Genomic DNA, 21227 nt, shown 5'->3' with positions numbered 1-21227 from the left:
ATAATGCAAAAAACTGCAAGTCTCTAGGAGCTGTATTTAAAAATTTATTTATTTTGTGCTAAATGCCCTCGTCTATTAAGTGTTCCTCAGTTTATACAGATTAATCGTTGAAGATGGATAATATTTGTGCTATTTTTTTCTAATTTAATAAATGTATCTGATCACAAACAACATTAAAAAAACTTTGTATGATGAACGAATGAATTTTCTTCGTTTTGAAACTTTCAAATGATTGCAATGACTTGGACCTTTTGTACCAGGGCTATATTTGCTATATGTAATATCTGTACCTTTTCCGATAATGATAAGATTTATTATAACCAAAACACTCGAGCACAACATTTTTTGGGATTTGAAAACTTCTGTCTTGAATGCAGAGAACTTTTTCTTAGCCATAAGAGCCATTTCATGGTACTGAAAGCGACTGTACATAAAATACTCATACATAGTATGGAAGTAATCAAATCAGTATTAGTTCTACTTGGATCGCTTTCAAAAGATGCTCACGAAGCAGGGAACAAAGATTGCCGCAAGTTCCGGGAGCAATACACCAGAGACTGTTCACGTATTGCCCCAACTACAGATTTACTTTCAATGTTGATCATAACATCTGATCCAGTGATAAAAATAGCCTCAGAGAAATTCTAAACAAAAAAGCTGGTCAATTGTACATAGAGGTTTTAAAGTTGATTATAGCTCCTACAATAGAGTCTCAACCTCTGTCAAATATACTTCAAAATCAGACGAATATTTATTTATATATTTATGTACTTGTATTTATAAAGTATTAAATATAGAAAAACTTTTGTTTTTAATTTTTTACTTTATCGTACTATATACGTAGTATAAGAGATAAAGTTATAGGATCGTGCAAAAAAAAATTGTCAGATTTCAGTTTTTTTCGACTTTTTGAGTCTCCCTGAGTTTAAAAAGCAAATAAAAAAACATGTCGGAAGTATGTACGTACGTAGGTACGTACGTACGTACGTACGTACGTATGTCGCCACTGCCCAGCAAAAACTACTGGACCGATTTCGATGAAATTCGGTATGAGTAAGTTTAAGAGAATTTTGTCGAGAACCTAAGCTTTTAAAAAACCTCTCAAAGGGGGCCGAAATAGGGGGTTATTTGGAGCCAATTTTTGCAAATTTTGACCGAAACGAATGAAATTTAACTCAAAGTTAGCCCATCGATAGGTATATAGAAATACGGAATTTGACATTTCCAAATTCAAAATGGCGGCCAGCATGGCCTACCGCCCACCCGATACATTTCCTTACCTATCTAAAAACTTTTTTAAGATAAGTTTAATTTGAAAAAGTCGTTATATAGCCAAAAGATGGGGCTATAAAAATAATGTTATCGTTTTTCAGAAAAAGTTATGGGTTGCCTATATTTATGGTGTCAAAATTTGACATAACTTTGAACTAGATTTTCTCAAAAACGGCTACAAGGAATTTGTTTATTTTTTGAAATATTTTTGATATCCTATCGATAAATTGAATGACAGTCTAATTTTGTAAGTACGCATAGGAGGGGAGTTATGAATTTTTTATAAAAAAATATTCGAGTGCCCGTAACTTGCTCTGTAATAGAAACTGAAATTTAAAATTTGGCAAACATATATGGTACTTTATTAGCTATTACCACAATACATCTTACCCAAAATATGGCTTCCGGTTGAACCGGACATGGAAAAAAAATCTTAATTTTTTAAATCCGCCCTGTATATTTTTACAAATTTTGAAAGAATGCAAAATTACCTTTCGAATGACATAAAACTCGTTGCTCTAGCTCAAAAACTAGAAAAGTTACAATAAATAGAAATTTTGCTATAATCTTGTGTGTCCTCTCTCACGCGATCATAGCAGAGCATTATTATGGGGCAGTCAATGAGAGTATTTGGCTCCGAATTCCATCCTACTATATCGATGTACTTGATATTTTCACAGTAAGTAGGGAATAGCTCAAGAAACAAAATCTACCCTATATACGATGGCGCTTTTATCTTGGGGCGGTTCTAACCTTCAAGGGTTATCCCTTCTTCTTATATCTTCTTCAAGGGTCCCCTTTTTCAAGGGGATGGAAAATTTGTTGGTCAAAATATCCACGGAAGTGGCTAGAGAATCTATTTCTAAGGAAAACCTGGTCTATACTTTTTTTGAGAACTCAATACTTTTTGAGTTATGCATAGTTGAAAACGCCATTTTCATTGAAAAATGGCACCTTTTCGGACGTTTTTTTTGTGAATACCTTAAAAACTATGCATTGAACTAAAACACTATAATATAAAACATCTTTTAGATTATAAATAACAAAGAGACTCGTTCCTTCGTAAATCTATATTTATAATACAAAAAGAGATATCGTAGGTGAAAAGAGTTTGTTTTTTGGTACATGCTCAAATTGGTGTATTCAACTTGAAATAACAGAGGAACGGTAGGTTTTAGGTGTATAATGCTACCAACGCCTTTTTTATTGTTTGAAAAGGCCTTTAAAACGAGCACCGTTAAATGTCGTTTACATTCAAAATAAGCGAGATATGGTGCAAAAAAATATATGACTAATATACTTTAAGGAAAAATACGTACATACATAATAAGTACATATTAACCCCTCATCCACCAGAATTTAAATGCAACTTTTTCTTCTGCAATACCTTTTAATATAGTGTTATTTATACTTTCAAAAAGTTGGACGGGTTTAAAATAAAAGGTTTTTGAAAAAAATAAGATCAAATTATAGAGCGCATTTTAAAATTTTCTAAAAATCTTCCTTTTTCTCCATGTAATTCGAAAATAAAAATGTTCCACTCCCGAGAAGGGGTGGGAACCGCCCCCGTGATAAAAGCGCCATAGTGTATAGGATAGACTTTGAATTAGGAGATTGGGCTGCTCGGAGGTAATATCTTGTTCTTACTCTCTCACATTGACTGGCATAATAGAAATAGGATGAAAATGCAAATATTCTAAGTATTAATTTTTCTGAAAAATGAACTAATTTGAACTGAAAGTATGACTAATATTCTATTGATCTAGATTCGTAGAACCATAAAATATTTTCAAGTATACAAGGTGTCTCTAAAATATCAAAATAACGAGTAACTTTGTTATTTTCATAGAATGCAAGTATCTAGTACGATAACGATAATAGATCGGTACGATAAAGTTCTCGGGCGGCCCTTCCGTCCAGCGCTTTTATTTATTTTCTAGGCTTCTAGACCTCTTTGATTCAGTTTTAACTAATGAAAATGATTTATGTTATTACCAAATTATACCTATTATTGCCCAATATAAATGTAAATATGATCAAAATAATTTTGTCCACCTAGCTTGTTCTAATCGACACATTGTGCGACATTCCCGATAAAACATATGTCAAAGATGTCCTCTGGCACGAAAAATATTTAATTTTAGTCCGCAATTCCGGAATGTCAGACGGTCTATCGGCCTGCCTACTTCAACATTTCCCGTATGTATCCATTAGATGACGTTAGGCCTAGTGGAAAATCACTGCCACGCAAAATACGGCGATCCCCAAATCGATCACGGAGTATTTCGAAAAGACTCCCTGGCCGTGTGATAGGTTGCCCCGTCCTGCTGAAACCATTGTTGATTTTACTCTTGGACGGTCGGAAACCACTAAGTACGTTTCGGCGCATCACTTATACAAGTTTGAGGCATATGCATTTTACTACTGTTTATTTTGCCACATACCGTATGTCTATTTAGGTCACATTTGTCCCCTTTTTGTGTACGAGTATACTAAACTCTATTTCCAGTCTTTAGGAATTTTGCTGTTATGGAGACATTTATTATTAAATAGCTCAGTTAGTATTGAAAACGATATAACATTCTCTATTCAATTATACAACATAATTAAGAACTTAACCTCTTAACCATTCGCGTATACACATTTCATCCTCTTGAACACCTCATAGCGACTCGTGTTGTGCTCTCTTAATCGAAAACAAATCTTCCTGCTATCTTAGTAAATCATTAAAAATAATTCCCTTCTAAGTCTATTCATTTATCTTCCGTTTGCTTTTGTAAAGTATAGAAAGCTCTTCGGTTCAGAGGTGTGCCCTGAGGTAGGGATGGCGGTTGTTGACAAAAAACCGGTTTTTACTTACGGTCTAACCTGGCGTTTATAACTTGTCAAAAAACCGGTTATTCTAAAAACCGGTTTTTGGTTTTTTAATTAATAGCCAATACTCAATAGGTTAAAACGTTACATTTATATTGCATTTTAGTTTGCCCAATTTTTCTCCCGAAAAATTCCCCAACTATTTGAATTTAAAAATTTTCCCAGACTCTTTCAAATTACCCTACATTTGGTCGAAAATGCCCTAAAATACGTTGTATTGCGTTGTGACAATTGGGAAATTCCCAAAAGTGATGTTCCGTCTACCGATTATTCGGTAGATCTACCGAATTTGATACTCTCTACCGAAGTACCTCTAGGATCTGCCGAGTTTAGAAAAATATCAAAATGCACTTATATTCTACTTAGAAATAAATTCGATAGCCCAAATTATCTTTTATTTTTCTATTGCCATCAAAAAAATTTCAGTAGTATTTTTAATACGTTTGTATAATACCCAGAATTATGTATTGTTTAAATTCCTAATCGTATTTCGGTATTCAAAAAACATAACAAGAGTCTCAAGTACTCAAGTATAAAAAATTATACTCGATGATATTTAGGCTATCTATTCAACCAGATTACTTACAGTTTTATGTAAATATTATGATCTAAATACCTATTTCCAAACTCTAATAAAACCTAATTGTTTCATCATGTGGCACTTTGGTCCCGTTCTTTATTTATTAAAATTTGAATTGTGGTTGTTTGGAATAATGGCTGATGGATCAGACAGAGTGACCAATGAGGAAGTACTAAGAAGAATAAAGAACAGCAGGGAGATACTGGATTCCATCAAAATAAGAAAACTTCAATACTTGGCTCATATAACACCTGGTGACAGATATGAACTCCTAAAATTAATTATGCAGGGAAAGTTTCAAGGAAGGCGCAGCATAGGTAGGAGAAAAATGTCCTGGCTGAGAAATCTCAGAGAATGGTTTGGATGCAGCTCAACTGAACTCTGTCGGGCTGTAGTGTCAAAAGTGAGAATAGCAATGACGATTGCCAACCTTCGTCGCGGAGATGGCATGTAAAGAAGAAGGAATAATTGCTTAGTATGTATATTATTTTATAATATCTGATTGGCATCGAAAATAGATAGAAATCCCTTCATGTTTTCTCTGAATAAATGATTTTTTCCAGACGTAAACTATTTTAAATAAATTAACGGTTATTATTTTAAAAAGAAAATACCGGTTATAACCGGGACAAAATAACAACCGTTAAAACCGGTTATTGCGAAGTAAAAAAATGCAGTTTTAGGTTATAACCGGTAGGTTTTTCCTATCCCTACTCTGAGGTAGGGATGGCGGTTGTTGACAAAAAACCGGTTTTCGGTTAAACCGATTTTTTACTTAGGGTTTAACCCGGCGGTTATAACCGTTTAAAAATACCGGTGATTCCAAAAACCGGTTTTCGGTTTTTAATCAATAGCAACTACTCCATAGGTAAAAATGTTACATTATTTATAATATTGCACTTTAGTTTCCTCAATTTTCCTCCCGAATAATTCGCTAACCATTTCAACCTATAACAATTTTCCCAGACTCTTTCAAGTAATTCTAAAATTGAGCGGAAGTACCCCCAACCTGGCAACTCTGCCGTCTATAGACGGCGTCGGCGTGTATTGCGTTGTCAATTGAGAAATTCCCAAAAGTGATGTTCCATCTACCGATTTTTCAGTAGATCTACAGAATTTGATACCTATCTACCTATCTACCGAAATGGCCCTCGGATCTACCGAGTTTAAAAAAATATCCAATTGCACTTATATTTTACTTAAAAAAAAATTCGAAAACCCAATTCATCTTTTATTTCTATTACCATTAAAAAATTTCGGTAGTATTTTTAATACTTCCTAAGAATTATGTATTGTTTAACAATTTCATAATGGAGATTCCTAATTGTATTTCGGTATTCAAGTATTCACAATCATAACTTCCAAGAGACTCAAGTACTCAAGTATAAACAATTACTAGATGATGGTTGGAATATCTACTTCAACCTGAAATTTTATGTAAAAATATTATCATCTAAATAACTATTCCCAAACTATAATAAAACTTAATTGTTTCATAATAGCTGATGTGGCACTTTGGTCCCGTCCTTTATTTATTAAATAAAATTTGAATTATGGTTTTTCGGAAAAATTTCGTACCTATTATCAAACTATTGTTGTTCTGAAGCTATTTCCGTGTGGCAGTTTTATAATTAACTATTTAGATGGGAAATAAGCCACAATTAAATTGAAAAAATATAATTTTGGTATTTTGTATTTTGACAACGACACCCGATTTGGGCGTCGAAACGGTAATAAAAATATTTTTTTCAATTCAATTCTGACTTATTTCCTATCTAAATAGTTAATTTAGCCTATTATTTTTATAATATGCTTGTATTATAATGATTGAGATCGAAAATGAATAGAAATCTCTTCTTTTTTTCTAAATTAATTATTTTTTCTAGAGGTAAGCCATCCGGTTTTTCACCGGTTATTACTTAAAAAAAAACCGGTTATAACCGGGACAAAAAAATAACCGGTAAAACCGGTTGTTCCGAATTAAAAAAACCGGTTTTCTGTTATAACCGGTAGGTTTTTCCTATCCCTACTCTGAGGAGTCCAAGAGGATAAAATTTGGTGGTCTTTATATTAGTCCAGGGCGCATCTGTTTTGAGATGGACGTTGAGAGGTGACTCAAATTTTTTTGCAGAAATTGCTTGAAAATAAATCAAATAATAATATTTGAGTTATCCTCCCTCTCAAAATGGTCCGGAACATTGTTTAAATAATCAAAATATCAAAAATTGAAGGAAAAATTCGATTTTTTTCTTCGTTTTTTGATTATAACTTTAAAAGTATTCATTTCCGAGAAAAGTTGTACTAACATAAAAGTTGCGTAATTAAATTTCCTACAATATAAAATTGGTTAAAAATTTAAAAAATAGTCACCCTAGTTGCAAAATAGCAATAATTGCGAAAAAACCATACAAAAACAAGTATTCGCATTTTACGTTTTTCAACCATTTATGCTACACTTAGGACCGTCATATTTCACCCAGAAAAACTTTATGATACAGTAAAACAATACTGTAAATTTTATTAAGATCGGTTTAATAGATTTTGCAAAATAAATTTTGCAATCCAGCTTTCGCAAAAAAAATTCATTTTTTCAATATGTTACAGGACTGAAAATAAAGCAGATAGCAAGTTGAATTTTTTTTGCTTATAGAAGTGTACTGTACCTTTGATTTGCAATTTTTAAAATTAAAATCAATTAATTACCACGGCGTCAGAAAATTTTTGAAATAAACAATAATTTTTGGTGCTACGCGCAGGACAGCGGTGTTCGATTCACACAATTTGATTTCCACCAAAATTTCTTCCAATCTATATCTAATATATTATTTTCTTACTCTATATTTTGTTGTATTTTAATATTTTAATTCCACAAAAATCAAACTAATTTTATTATTGTTTGTGAAATATTGTTTAAATAATTGCATATGTTTAAAAATAATAAACTTTTATTATTTAAGTTAAAATATATTAACAAAGAAAGTTTTTGCTAATTAAAGTGTTATTTCAAAGGATAGAGTATGTGTTTTTATTTTGCAATGAACAATTTATTTATTTATATCGAAATGTAATAAAAATTAAAATGTATCAATCATTATCAAAGGTCATTGGAATGCCCAATAAAAACAAACTATCCGCTGTCCTGCGCGAAGCACCAATAATTAATGTTTATTTAAAAAAATTCCTGACGCCGTGGTGTTAATCGATTTTAATTTCGCAAAATTGCAAATGAAAGGTACAGTACACTTCTACATGCAAAAAAACTTTCAACTTGCTATCTGCTTTATTTTCAGTCCTGTAACATTTTGAAGAAATGATTTTTTTTTACGAAAGCTGGATTGCAAAATTTATTTTGCAAAATCTATTGAACCGATCTTAATCAAATATACAGTATTGTTTTACTGTATCATATAGTTTTACAGGGTGAAATATGAAGGTCCTAAGTGTAGCATAAATGGTTGAAAAACGTATAATGCGAATACTTGTTTTGTATGTTTTTTTCACAATTATTGCTATTTTGCAACAAGGGCGACTATTTTTTAAATTTTTAACCCATTCTATATTGTAGGAAATTTAATTACGCAACTTTTATGTCTGTACAACTTTTCTCGAAAATGAATACTTTTAAAGTTATAATCAAAAAAACCAAGAAAAAAAATTGAATTTTTCCTTAATTTTTTGACATTTTGATTATTAAAACAATGTTCCGGACCTTTTTGAGAGGGAGGATAACTCAAATATTATTATTTGATTTATTTTTAAGCAATTTCTGCAAAAAAATTTGAGTCACCTCTCAACGTCCAAATGTACTAATATTTTTACAGATGCGCCCTGGTCTATATTGAAAGTATATCCTAAACTATTTTTTGTACTAGAAAATAATAGTGTTAATATTTTCAATGTATTATAACGAACGTTTTTTTGTTACAGATGGAGGGGTTGGTTAGAGAAATGCAGGATACGGAACATGGGGGCGTTCCCGTCAGAAGTCAAAAACTCTTTCTAACATCAATTCCTGCAGCTTTCATGGGTAAGTTTTATTATTTTTTTATGTAACTATAATGGTTTTATCGAAAAACCATTTGTCGTGTTTACCAGAAAACTTATCGATTTTGTAATTTTGGACATTAATAAACCGACGATAATGGTGAAAACTATTTAATATTCCTCAATATAAACTATCCTGTAAATACGTTTATTAAAAAATAATATCGACCAAAATACAAGGAAATTTGAGTAATTTGTAAATATCATTATAAGTAGTAACTTTCAGAAATGCCAAAGAAAAATATCTCCAGCAAACACAAAGTTTATAATTACTAGACGAAAATCGTTTTAATACTACATCTGGTTTTCAATAATACAGCTGGTTATTAAAAAAACTGATACGACTCTTAGTAAGATTTGATCATTTTGAGCAGTGTATTAAATACCGACCAATCAAATTTTGATTGGTCTGACATTATATTTATTATGACAGACAAATAATAAAATAAACAAACAACAAACAGCGGAGTACATATTCTGTTAATTCATAAATTGTAATAATTATTAAGGTCTAAATTTTGATATTATTTTGAATTCCTGCATTTTATAAAGAGTATATAAATGATAGCTTTTACATAAAATAGGGTTGTTATTATTTTTAATATTATTAAGGAATAAAACAAACGACAACTCAACAATATATAAAGTAAAAATTGTTTAAAAACTGTTGTTCTGCTTACGTTAAAATGGTTCGATATGGCAGATAGTGACTAACCATCTTCAAATTTCGTTGCAATTCTTGCTTTTAGTTCTTTGCTAGCATGTGGAGCCATTTTTTGAGGTTGAATGGAATAAGTTATCTGACAAATTTTAAGATTTTAAGTGACAGTTACAGTTTGTAAATAACAAATTTTATCCTTCAAAATACACTGCTCAATTTTCTACAAAACACGCTTTAAGAGTCGTATCAGTTTTTTTAGGAACCAGCTGTACATCTGAATAATGGCGGCACTACACTTCTTTATGCGTTATGTGGTATGCCCCAAATATTTCCTTTGAAAGGCGTATTTGCTATGCGTGCTTACTCAAGCTACACCAAGCGAATATTGACTAATGAACCCTCCATACTTCGTCCTATACAGCCGAATAAGCAAGGCCGCGTTTAGGTCAATTGACGCCCTAGGCAATTCTCTAGTAGCCGCCCTTCAAACATGTACCATTTTTTCGAAAAAAATTGCAGAAATTTTTATTTAAATAAGAATACATTAAAAATGGATTTAAACTACGATGTTTATTTATCTATAACAGAAAAAATTGTCAGTCCAGTTCGATCACATCAGAGACTTCTTTTCAAAAAAAGACTTTTCAAAAAAAAATTTTCTTACCAAAATCGACAAATTGTTAACACGTTCTTCCGTCATACTTGATGGGAAATTATTTTTAATTACAAAAATTGAAGAAAAATCTTCTGCGTAAAAGGTATATTTATTTTTATTCTTCAATTTTTGTAATTAATGGTATACAGCCAGCTCCACGAAATTTTTCCTTTAGTGCAGTCACTGAAGGTTTTCACCTCCGATTTCGTTGAACCTCCATCGATTTTCATGAAAATTGGTGAGTGATTAGAGGATACCTCAAGGAACAAAGGTGACATGATACCAACTTGCGCTTTGACCCTGGGGGTGGATGCCACCCCTTCTCGGGGGTGAAAATTATTTTATTAAAAATAATACCATAAGTCGATAGAGGGACCAATTATAAGCAAAATTTGTTATATAAAGTTATTAAAATAAATCAACACTTTTTGAGTCATTAAAGACCAAAGATTTTATTTTTTCGTAAAAAAATGCATGTTTTAAATCGGTTTTTCACGTATAAATCAAAAACTATAAGCTTTTACAAAAATGTTATTATTACTAAAATTGAAGATAATAAAAAATTAAATACATTCCTCATAAAAAGAACTAAACTAATGTTAGTTCAAAGTGTGTTATTGGCAATTGAATGTGTATTTTTTTCGACGAGTACTCAAATCTAAGTATTCAAGCTTAAATAACGGGAAAACGATGCAATGTATAAAATATTCCTGCTTAACATTTGCCAAAGTACTTCGGAATACCTATCAAATGAGCTTCAGAACAAGGTAATAGAGTCAAAATTAAGCAAGTTATAATGAAAATAAAAGAACCGTTTTGAATTTTTTAGGAAAAAGTAAAAAATAAAACATACGCCATTTCCACAAAAATTAAAATTTATAGCAATCCTTACAAAAACTTCTTTATATTAGCATAAGTAATGTTTTCAGTAATTTTGACCGGTTTAGAATGCATATTTTTGAAAAAAAAAGATATAATTTAAAAAAATCATAATTTTTAAAATTATTGTAATTCTCATATTCTTTTGATAATAACTCCAAACATACTTAATATACGTAAAAAATTATATATAACCCAATTTTAGTTTTTTCTGTGCCAAATATTTTACCTGTTTTACTATTTCTATAGGGTAAAAAATAACCGAGATATAAACGTTTAAATCTTAAATTTTGCTGTGGGAACCATGCAACCGGGGTCATTTAACCTTTTATTTTTAAAAAAGTAAGGGGTTTAAAAGATTAGGTTCAACGTGCTTAAATAGAACTTGGAATTAACTTTCAAACAGTTTTTAGATGAGCCTGATATCGTAAACACGAACGGAGTTATTAAAAAAAAAACAATAACATTTTTTGGAAAAATTTTTAAAAGATAAATTTTGAAAAAATTTTGCAGCATAAATTTTAACGCTATCAGCATGTTCGGGAGCTCATTTAATAGATGTTTTTAAGTACTTTGACAAATGTTTAATAAGTTTATGTTATAAAATGCATCAGTTTCCCGTTATTTCAGCTTGAATACTTAGAGTTTTTTACTCGGCGAAAAAAATATACATTCAATTACCTATAACTCACTTTTAGTTAACACTAAAAGGTTTTTGTAGTAAGGGGTTTATTTCACTTTTTATTAGCTTCAATTTTGATAATAATCACTTTTTTGCAAAAAATTACACTTTTTGAGGTATTGATGAAAAATTGGTTAAAAACATGCAATTTTCTCAAGAAAAATTAAAATCTTTGATCTTTAATAACTCAAAAAGTTTTAATTTATTTTAATAACTTTATATAACAAATTTTGCTTAAAATTTGTCCCTCTATCGAATTATGGGGTTATTTTTAATAAAATAATTTTCACCCCCGAGAATGGGTGGCATCCACCCCCAGGGTAAAAGCGCAAGTTGGCACCATGTCACCTTTGTTCCTTGAGATATCCTCTAACCACTCACCAATTTTCATGCAAATCGATGGAGGTTCAACGAAATCGGAGGTAATAGCTCATATCCACCTTCAGTGATTCCACTACTTGTGGATTTTATTTTTAATTCTGGACATTTTCGAAAATGACCTTTCAGCAGACACGTTGGCAACTGGGGTGCACAAATAAATGTGCAAAGTAATGTCAAAATTAGGGAAAATATTTTTCAATCCACTAAAACCTTTACAAATAATAGTGCAGTCACTGAAGGTTTTTACCTCCGATTTCGTTGAACCTCCATGGATTTTCATGAAAATTGGTGACTAGTTAGAGGATACCTCCAGGAACAAAGGTGACATGATGCCAACTTGCGCTTCTACCGTGGTGGTGGATGCCACCCCTTCTCGATGGTGAAAATTAATTTTTTTTAAATACCATAAATCGATAGAGAGACAAATTCTAAGCAAAATTTGTTATATGTATGAAGTTATTAATATAAATCAATACTTTTTGAGTTATTAAAGATCAAAGATTTTATTTTTTCGTAAAAAATGTACGTTTTAAATCTCTTTTCCACGTATAACTCAAAAACTATAAGCTTTTACAAAAAAGTTATTATTACCAAAATTGAAGATAATAAAAAGTGAGTTATGGATAATTGAATGTATATTTTTTTCGACGAGTATTCAAATCTAAGCGAGCTCGCAAACCAAATGCAACACATACGATAAAATACATACGTAAAATGTTGCACATTTATTTCATAATAGCGTACATCTGTTTATACTCAACAGAGATAACGTCGCATGCACACATTTTATATAATGTAGAATACAGGAGCGTGCTATAATTTTGGAACTTCAGTAAGTATATCAAATATCAGTATTTGAAATGTCTTCAAGCGAAGAAGACGTTATTGTAGCTTGGCAATTTTTAAGAAGACGTCAGAGAAAAAAAATGGGTTCAGCATGTTCATGCTACACTATTGTTGTTAATATTTTTGGATAATCCTCTGCAACGACTCTATTTACCTCCCAAGGGTAATACTCTGATGAATTTTGACTTGAGGTTGAACATATTAACTTATTTACTTTTAGGACATAATATGCAAATCGAACAGGTCGATTTTTAAAACAATCATAGTATATTCGTGTGACAGTCCTAACTAAGATTTTTTTGAATCGGAAAGTACATCATGTAACACCTCATTTAAAAGCTTTTAAAATACTGATTACAAAAATATACAATACTTGCGCAAAATTTCGGTCCAATACTTTTTAAATGGATTCATTTTTTTTTAATCCTGAGAAAACTAATAAGAATTTTTGAAAAATTTAAATGTGCATGCACTCGTAATTAGTGACTAGTTCAAGCGTCAACTACAGCCCCTTCAAAAATAAGCACTTCCAACCGGTGAAACTTACCATATAAACAATAATATAAGTATACACGAGTAAAGCAACTTATGACGTGGTAATGATTAATTTCACTGAGGATGCTAATTAGGGGGTGATTTTCACAATTTTTTTACCAAAAAAGGAAGGGACCAACGTTATTTTGAGCGTAACTTGCTTACTTTTGCTACTAAAACAAAATTAAAGTTTTTTTTAAACGATTTAAAAAAGTTTTAATGAGTTTTTCCCAAAAAGTGCTTTATTTTTTGGTTATTTCACGTTGAAATATTCGATTTGAAATTTGGCGAGTATCAATGTATTTTTCATTACTTATAACTCTTCTTTTACTAGGTAATCTCATACCTAAACCATTTTTTTCACTTTTTTATGGGATATATTTTTGCTAAGAGTGTTTTTTTTTTCGATAAAATACTTACTTTTTGAGTTAGTGGCAAGAAACCGTCTGAAAATATGTTTTTTATGAACATATTTACTCACAAATAACTCGAAAATTTTAACTTAGTGAAAAAATGCTATAAAACAAAAGTTGCTTAGAATTAGTTAGTTTATCCATTTCCGGTCTTATTTTGAGCGTATATTTTTTCACTCTCGAGAAGGGATGACGCTGGGCCCCCATGCTACCTACATAATATGTATATGCCAAATTTCATGCCAATTTAAGCGGATCTTTAAAATTTATAGGTTTTGCATTATTTTACTGTCAGCGAACGGACTATCAATTGCCCATAAACTTTAAAAATATCACTTAGAAAGAAATATGAAAATAAACATGGAGAAAATAAAGATAATGGTCATGGGAAATGAGGATACTCAAGTAAATATAGAGATAAATAACCAAAAACTAGAACAAGTAACAACATATACATAAATACCTGGGTATGAAAATAGAAAATGGAGGAAGATCAGAAGAAGAAGTCAACGAAAGGATAACCATGACTCCAGAATGTACTACAGCTTAAACAGAGCATTCATTGGAAAGAAAGAAGTAAGCAGCAGGACGAAGATGGGGGTATATAAAATGATCTTCAGGCCGATTCTCACCTATACTACTGAGAGCTGGGTGTTAACACAATAATCGAAAAATAGAATAAACTCAATGGACATGAAGTACTTATGAAAAGTAAAAGGAATTACAAGACGCGATAGAATAAGAAACAGCATTGTAACAGAGGAACTACAAGTCGAACCAAAAACACAAATACTAGATAAGAACAAGCTTAAATCCTTTTGGCTTTTGTGTAGAATGAACGACAATAGACAAGTAAAACGCGTATGGGAGGCAAAACTACACAAAACAAGAGAGGAAAACGGAGACCAAAGAAAACCTGGAACGATGAAGTGGTAAGGATTCTGAAGAAGAAAAATACAACTTCGACTGAAGCGAAACGAAGGTCCAAGAATAAGCAAGAGTGGAGACGATTTGTATATGATATAATTGATATAGATGCATGAAATGTATTTTTCGAACACCTTAAGAAAGGTTTAGATATAGATTATATATATAAAATTATTTATACTACTTGGACTAAATAAAAAAGGGATTTGTGTACCAATTTAACAAATTTAAATTATACTAGAAAAAATTGATTTGTCAAAAAAACTGTAAATATTAATCTATAAACATTATATAGATAAGTCAACAAGCATGTCTATGCTTTTAAGACTTTTTTAAGTTTATTATGTAAGTAAACAAATTATTGTAAAAAATTGACCTATAATTGACCAATAAATCTATTATATCAAAAATTATAATGCCCTATTATCCCTCTTATTGTACGCCCTCAATCCCAAATACACACATCTGGGCCTTTGGCACACAGCACACTCTACTGCCCTTTTTTGAGAATCCGATCCCGAACGAGCTTTTAAAGAATTCTAGGTAGTTTAAGTGCATTGAAGACATAAATTAACCGCAGATATTTATTAGACCATGCTGTATTGTTGGTCCCGTTAGGTAAATTATTCGGATTCGTTTTCTTTTGCACAAACTTACTGAAAAAGACGTCCTCATAATAAATCCACAGGGTGCCGGGAGGTGCCGCGGTCGGAAAATAGTTTAAACAATTTTTTTTAAACAAATTCAAAAAATCAATTTTTTCACTTCGTAAATTTTTTATATTCTTTGGGTCATTATGGACAAAAAAGGTCTCTTGTGATTTTTCTCTAAAATTGATTGTTTTCGAGTTATACGCGATTTAAAATTTGAAAAACGCCAAAATCACTTCTTCTCCTTTTAGTTTCTTGGCCTCCACTTCTTAGGTACTTGGCCAGTTCTCGTATTTAGACTGCAATTGGAAGGGAATACTCTTTTCAAGGGGTCTGAATTTTTCCATATTCCCTTCGTTAAATTCATTGTATTATGATTGTCAAATAACTATTTTATATTTTAATTTGATTGATCGTTCTTAAGATTTGGTCATTAATATTATGTAGACAATTTTATATTGAAATGGGAGTTGGACTTCCTGTATTAACAAGTTCCTGATACAGGTCAAGTTGATTTATTTTGTAACATATTCAGTAACATATGAGTTATACTTTTGTCCACATTCACAAAAAGGAGTATCACTACAATTGATTTTAAACCAATAATGATCTGGTATGAGGCATTGACCCAAACGCATTCTAATAATTGATGTCAAGTGCCTTCGATCCCCAAATGTGAATTTGTGGAACAAAGGGTTTGTAGAAAAATCACTTTAGTTTTAAACTGTTTTGTCCATTCAACTTTAAACTCATTTACAATTTTGTGTTTAATAAAAGGTAAAAAGTGAAATTTATATATTTCAATGTCTGCAGAAATGTTTAAAGTCTTGACTATATTTGCCAATTTATCAGCCTCTGTATTCCCCTTTACTCCAGTATGGCCTGGAATCAAAGCTAAGATTAAGATATAGCTAAGCTAAGATATATATATAACGCCAAAATGACCATTTTCAAGGCTTAATGACTCGGTTATAAATTATTATTATGAAAGTCAAAAAGTGACTAAATAAAAGTTTAAATCCCCCCCCCCCTCCCTACATGATCTTGCAGAAATTTGTGTCATTAATGTATTACTAAGCTGTTATTTTTAATTAATCAGCGCTAACAGCGTATTGAGGCGGCCGTCAATGTGAGTGGGAAAGAGATGCACCATTCCGGCAACCAATGGTGAATCTTAGGCTACGGCTCCACGGGCGGGAAATTGACGCTAGCAGTAGCAGTAAAATGAACTTAAGGTTCCGCGGAACGGAATAGGGATAGCCGAACTATACCGACTACAGGACTTGTGCGTAGTCGGTTCAGTTCGGCTATTCCCATTCCGTTCCGCGGAACCTTAAGTTCATTTTACTGCTACTGCTAGCGTCAATTTCCCGCCCGTGGAGCCGTAGCCTTACTCGCACTCACATTGACGGCCGCCTCCATACGCTGTTAGCGCTAATAGTTAAAAATAACAGTTTAGTAATAAATTATTGACACAAATTTCTTCAGGATCATGTAGGGGGTGCTTTAAACTTTGATTTGGTCTTTTTCTGACTTTCATAATAATAATTCCTAACAGAGTTAAAGCCTTGAAAATGACCATTTTCGCGTTTTTCAAATTTTAAATCGCGTATAACTCGACAACAATTAATTTTAGAGAAAATTCATAAGAGACCCTTTTTGCTCATAATATTCCAAATAATCGAAAAAAAATTGGTACGAAGTGAAAAAATTGATTTTTTGAATTTGTTTAAAAAAAATTGTTTAAACAATTTTCCGACCGCGGCACCTCCCGGTACTCTGTGTATTTGTTATAAGGACCTCTTTTTAAGAAAAACGTTTGTGCAAAAAAAATGATCGGAATAATTTACCTAACGGGGGCGACGATACAGTCTGGACTATATGGGATGTTGCCTGTTACAAATATCGTTCGGATATCGCTTTTGGTATGAGAGCTTCCTAAGTATTCGAGCTGAAATAACGGGAAAACGATGCATTGTATAAAATATACATGCTAAGCACTTGTCAAAGTACTTCGAAGTACCTATCAAATGAGTTCCAGTAGAAGTTAATAGCAACACAATTAAGCAAGTTATGATGAAAATAAGAGAACCCTTTAGAACTTTTTAGGAAAAAGTGAAAAATAAAACATACGCCATTTCCACAAAAATTAAAATTTATAGTAATCCTTAGAAGAATTATTTTATATAAGCATAATGATTTCAACAATTTTGACAGGTTTAGAATGCATATTTTTAAAAAGAGATATAATTTAAACAAATCAGAATTTTTAAAATTATCGTAATTTTCATTTTCTTTTGATAATAACTCCAAAAATACTCAATATACGTAAACAGTGATATATATATAACCAAATTTTAATTTCTTCTGTATCAAATATTTTACCTTTTTACTATTTCTGTAGGGTAAAAAATAACCGAGATAGAAACGTTTAAAGCTTAAATTTTGCTGCGAGAGCCATGTAAGAGGGGCCATTTAACGTTTTAGTTTTAAAAAAGTAAGGCGTTTAAAAGATTAAATACAACGTAGTTTAATAGCCATTTAAATTAACTTTCAAATGGTTTTAATATAAACCCAATTTCGTAAAAATTAACGGAGATATTAAAAAAAAAACAATAACTTGTTTAGAAACATTTTTAAAAGATAAATTTGGAAAAATATAAAATATGGTGCATCAATTTTAATGCTATCAACTTGTTCTTTTTAATGCTAACTCATCTTTAAATATTAAGATAAATATGTCAATTGGTGATTTTATTGTGGTATCCAAATCACCCTTTACGTGAATGCATTCATGTATGTGATGTATCTTGGTTGTCTTTATTTTTTATCAGATTTTCAGCTTCTTTAATAATTTTTTCATTGCTTAATTTTGGCAAATCTGTTAATAACACGAAAACGTTAATAACAGACGTCTATACAGGTCTCTTATCAGAGTGTCGATTATAATATAGAATGTGTGGATTCTCATCACTAGCTGAAAAGTTTAATTCATCATCGGCCCCCTCGTCAAATTGAATTTTTCTTTTTCTCTTTCTTATTTCTTTATATGTTTTATTTGGGCACAATTTTTTGGCTTCCTTGCGGTAAAGTAATTTGAAAGAGCTTCATACACTCTTTAATGACAGAAGCCAGATCCATAATTTTTTATACAAATATTTTTGTACAGTATTTTTGCCTCCCTCTCATAATGTGCCGCCCGAGGCAACTGCCTATATTGCCTAATGGATAAAGTGGCCCTGCGAATAAGGTGCATAACAAAATTAACACATAGCGAAGTGTGGTGCCGCCATAACAGATACAGTCCGTTCAACGTCATCCGCGTCATAGCACGTGACGTCACATGATACCAACATGATACGCTGCAATTAATAACCTACTGTTTCCTTATTTCACCCAAGATTACTCATTTTAGTCAGGTTAAGTCAACCTGTAGCATTTAAATATTTTCGTATATAATATCATAAGAGAGAAAATTTTGCCGGCAATATTTTCGACTGTTATGAAAATTTGTTGCCTGAAACAAGAATGAAACAAGAAGAAACAGGAACTTCTGTTGGAGTGAAAGTAACGAGAATGATATACTCCAACAGAAGTAAGAAAAATAAAGAGACTGGATGCCTATTATAGCTGATGGAACAAAATGACAAAAAGTAAGGGGCTTCTACTTGAGAGGCCGAAGTAAAAAAAAATTGAGGATATATAGAAAATACTACTTTGCAGTAGTATTATGAAGGGGAAAACTGATAATGATAATGATTGTGAAGTTGAGTAAAGGGGAATTAAAAGGGATAGAAGAAAAAGTATGAAGAGACAGAGGAAAAACTGAATGGAGTTGGGCTAGCTAGAGATGCAAGGGAACGACTACTTGACACTCAAGGATGGATACGGCTCATTTGCATGCCTGTCGAAGACGGTAGCTCAAAGTAGATAATGATGATGACTAGAAAGGGTAAATACTAAAATAAGAATAATGTACTGAAAATTAAGGAAGGAACATAATTGATAAAGAAGAACAATTTAAATAACACTAACAAATCATGGGCGCCAAGAAAATGATCTTCGATCACTCTCCCAGGTATCTTACACTGCTGTCAAATATTAAATATATTAAATAATATAAGTAAATGTAAATATAAAGGAACAAGAAGAAATGATATGCAAAATAAATAAACAATTATTAAAGATAACTACTAGATTTTTGACCATCTCTGAGTTAAACAATGCATATAAGGTGACTCTAACATGACAAAAGTTATCGTTAAACAACAAACTTGAATAAAGTTCAAGCTTCATTTGTTGTTCTGAGATTTTCGATCAACTTCTGGTAATGACTGGAATCCAGCTGCATATATGGTTTTAGAGAGCTTGCATTTGAGTGACCCGTTAATTTAATTAACTCCTTTTTAGAAACACCTTGCTTGAACAAGACTGACACAGCTGAAGATCGATGAGAATGGTTTGTTAGTTTATGTTTTTTTTGTGTCTATTCCAATTCTTTCAGCTGACATTTTTGTCCACTTAGATACGGTGTTGATTACAAGTGGACAGTTTTTGAACCAAGATCCATCCTTCCAGTTAGGGTGAACGGTAAGAAAGAGTCTGTCTGATGAAATGTTTGGTCCCATTTCTCCATTAGTTTCAAAAATAATCTTATTGGGAATACATTTTCGTTTGATGAATTTCTTATCAGCCATTTGCTGTTTGCCAAACTTTTCGAACCGCGTTGATTTGTTTTGAAAAAAATGCTGTTGTATTCAATTCGACCCGTTAATTCTCCCATAAAATCAAATTCCTTCTGGAAAACGTGAGTCTTGCAGTTTACGGCCTCATTGCCTCTCCAAGCAAGTTCAAATGAGCAAAGGTGAAAAAGTTTTTTGTGCTCCATCGGGGGTTTTATCGTCGTAGCTTTGGATGATGTTTAATAGTTATTCGGTGGATAATGATTTTGAAATGAGTTTTTTTTCTTGAACACTTTGAAGCTGCCTTTGCACATTCTTGACATTCGAAAGATATATCTGTGAAAGAGTCGATTTTTATGTCATACTCCGTAATAGCTATTTGTATAACAAGGGAGAAAAGTGGTACTTTTCCTCCCGAGAATGAAGTTTACTGTCCGACGCATAGCGGAGGGCAATAATTATTCAAGAGAGGAAAAGGCACTTTACTTCCATGTTATACATATGACTTTTCCACCGTCCTCAAATAACAAGTAATTTTTTCATTTTTAAATAATTTATTTATGTAACTAACAAAATTTATTAGAGAACTAAAACTAACAAGTAGGTACAGTATAACTGTCAACTGTCAAATATAAGTCAAACTATTAACGTAAACATTGTTAAATCAAAATAATAATTTACTGTTTTTTACCATTGTGCAAAATACAGGGTGTTCTATAAATAAACGTTAAAATGTATAGATACCTACGTAATAGATAATAGAATATTATGTAGGGCGTCAGTAAGTTATTTCATCAATGACATACCATGATGTCACTTTTACTTTTACTCACTAGGGAGGAAAAGTACGACTTTGATCCCTACAATAAGGTCAGGAAAAGTATACTTTTGGTAGAGGTATGTGGAAATAGCTATTTGTATAACAAGGGAGGAAAGTGCTACTTTTTCTCCCGAGTAATCATTCGCGGGAGGAAAAGGCACTTTACTCCCATGTTATACATATTATTTTTCCACCTTTCTCAAACATCAAGTAATTTTTTCATTTTTAAATAATTTATTTATGTATGTAACTAACTGACAAAATTTATTAGAGCACTAAAACTAACAAGTAGGTACAGTATAACTGTCAAATATAAGTCAAATTATT

At 31.5% G+C, this 21227-nt stretch overlaps 1 protein-coding gene across 2 annotated transcripts in view; it reads left to right on the top strand.

The window, feature by feature from the left end:
• The window catches only part of LOC114333236 (regulator of G-protein signaling 9), a 578543-nt gene that overhangs the window by 240059 nt on the left and 317257 nt on the right, over positions 1-21227 (top strand). For both annotated transcript variants that reach the window (XM_050645501.1, XM_050645500.1), the window contains exon 3: positions 8654-8753. In XM_050645501.1, coding sequence (XP_050501458.1) covers positions 8654-8753 — 100 coding nt within the window. The remainder of the gene's footprint in view (positions 1-8653; positions 8754-21227) is intronic.

Source organism: Diabrotica virgifera, chromosome 3, assembly GCF_917563875.1.
Source record: "Diabrotica virgifera virgifera chromosome 3, PGI_DIABVI_V3a".
Lineage (NCBI taxonomy): Eukaryota > Metazoa > Arthropoda > Insecta > Coleoptera > Chrysomelidae > Diabrotica > Diabrotica virgifera.
The sequence above is the reverse complement of the archived record's forward strand: the minus strand, read 5'-3'. Positions and strand labels throughout refer to the sequence as shown.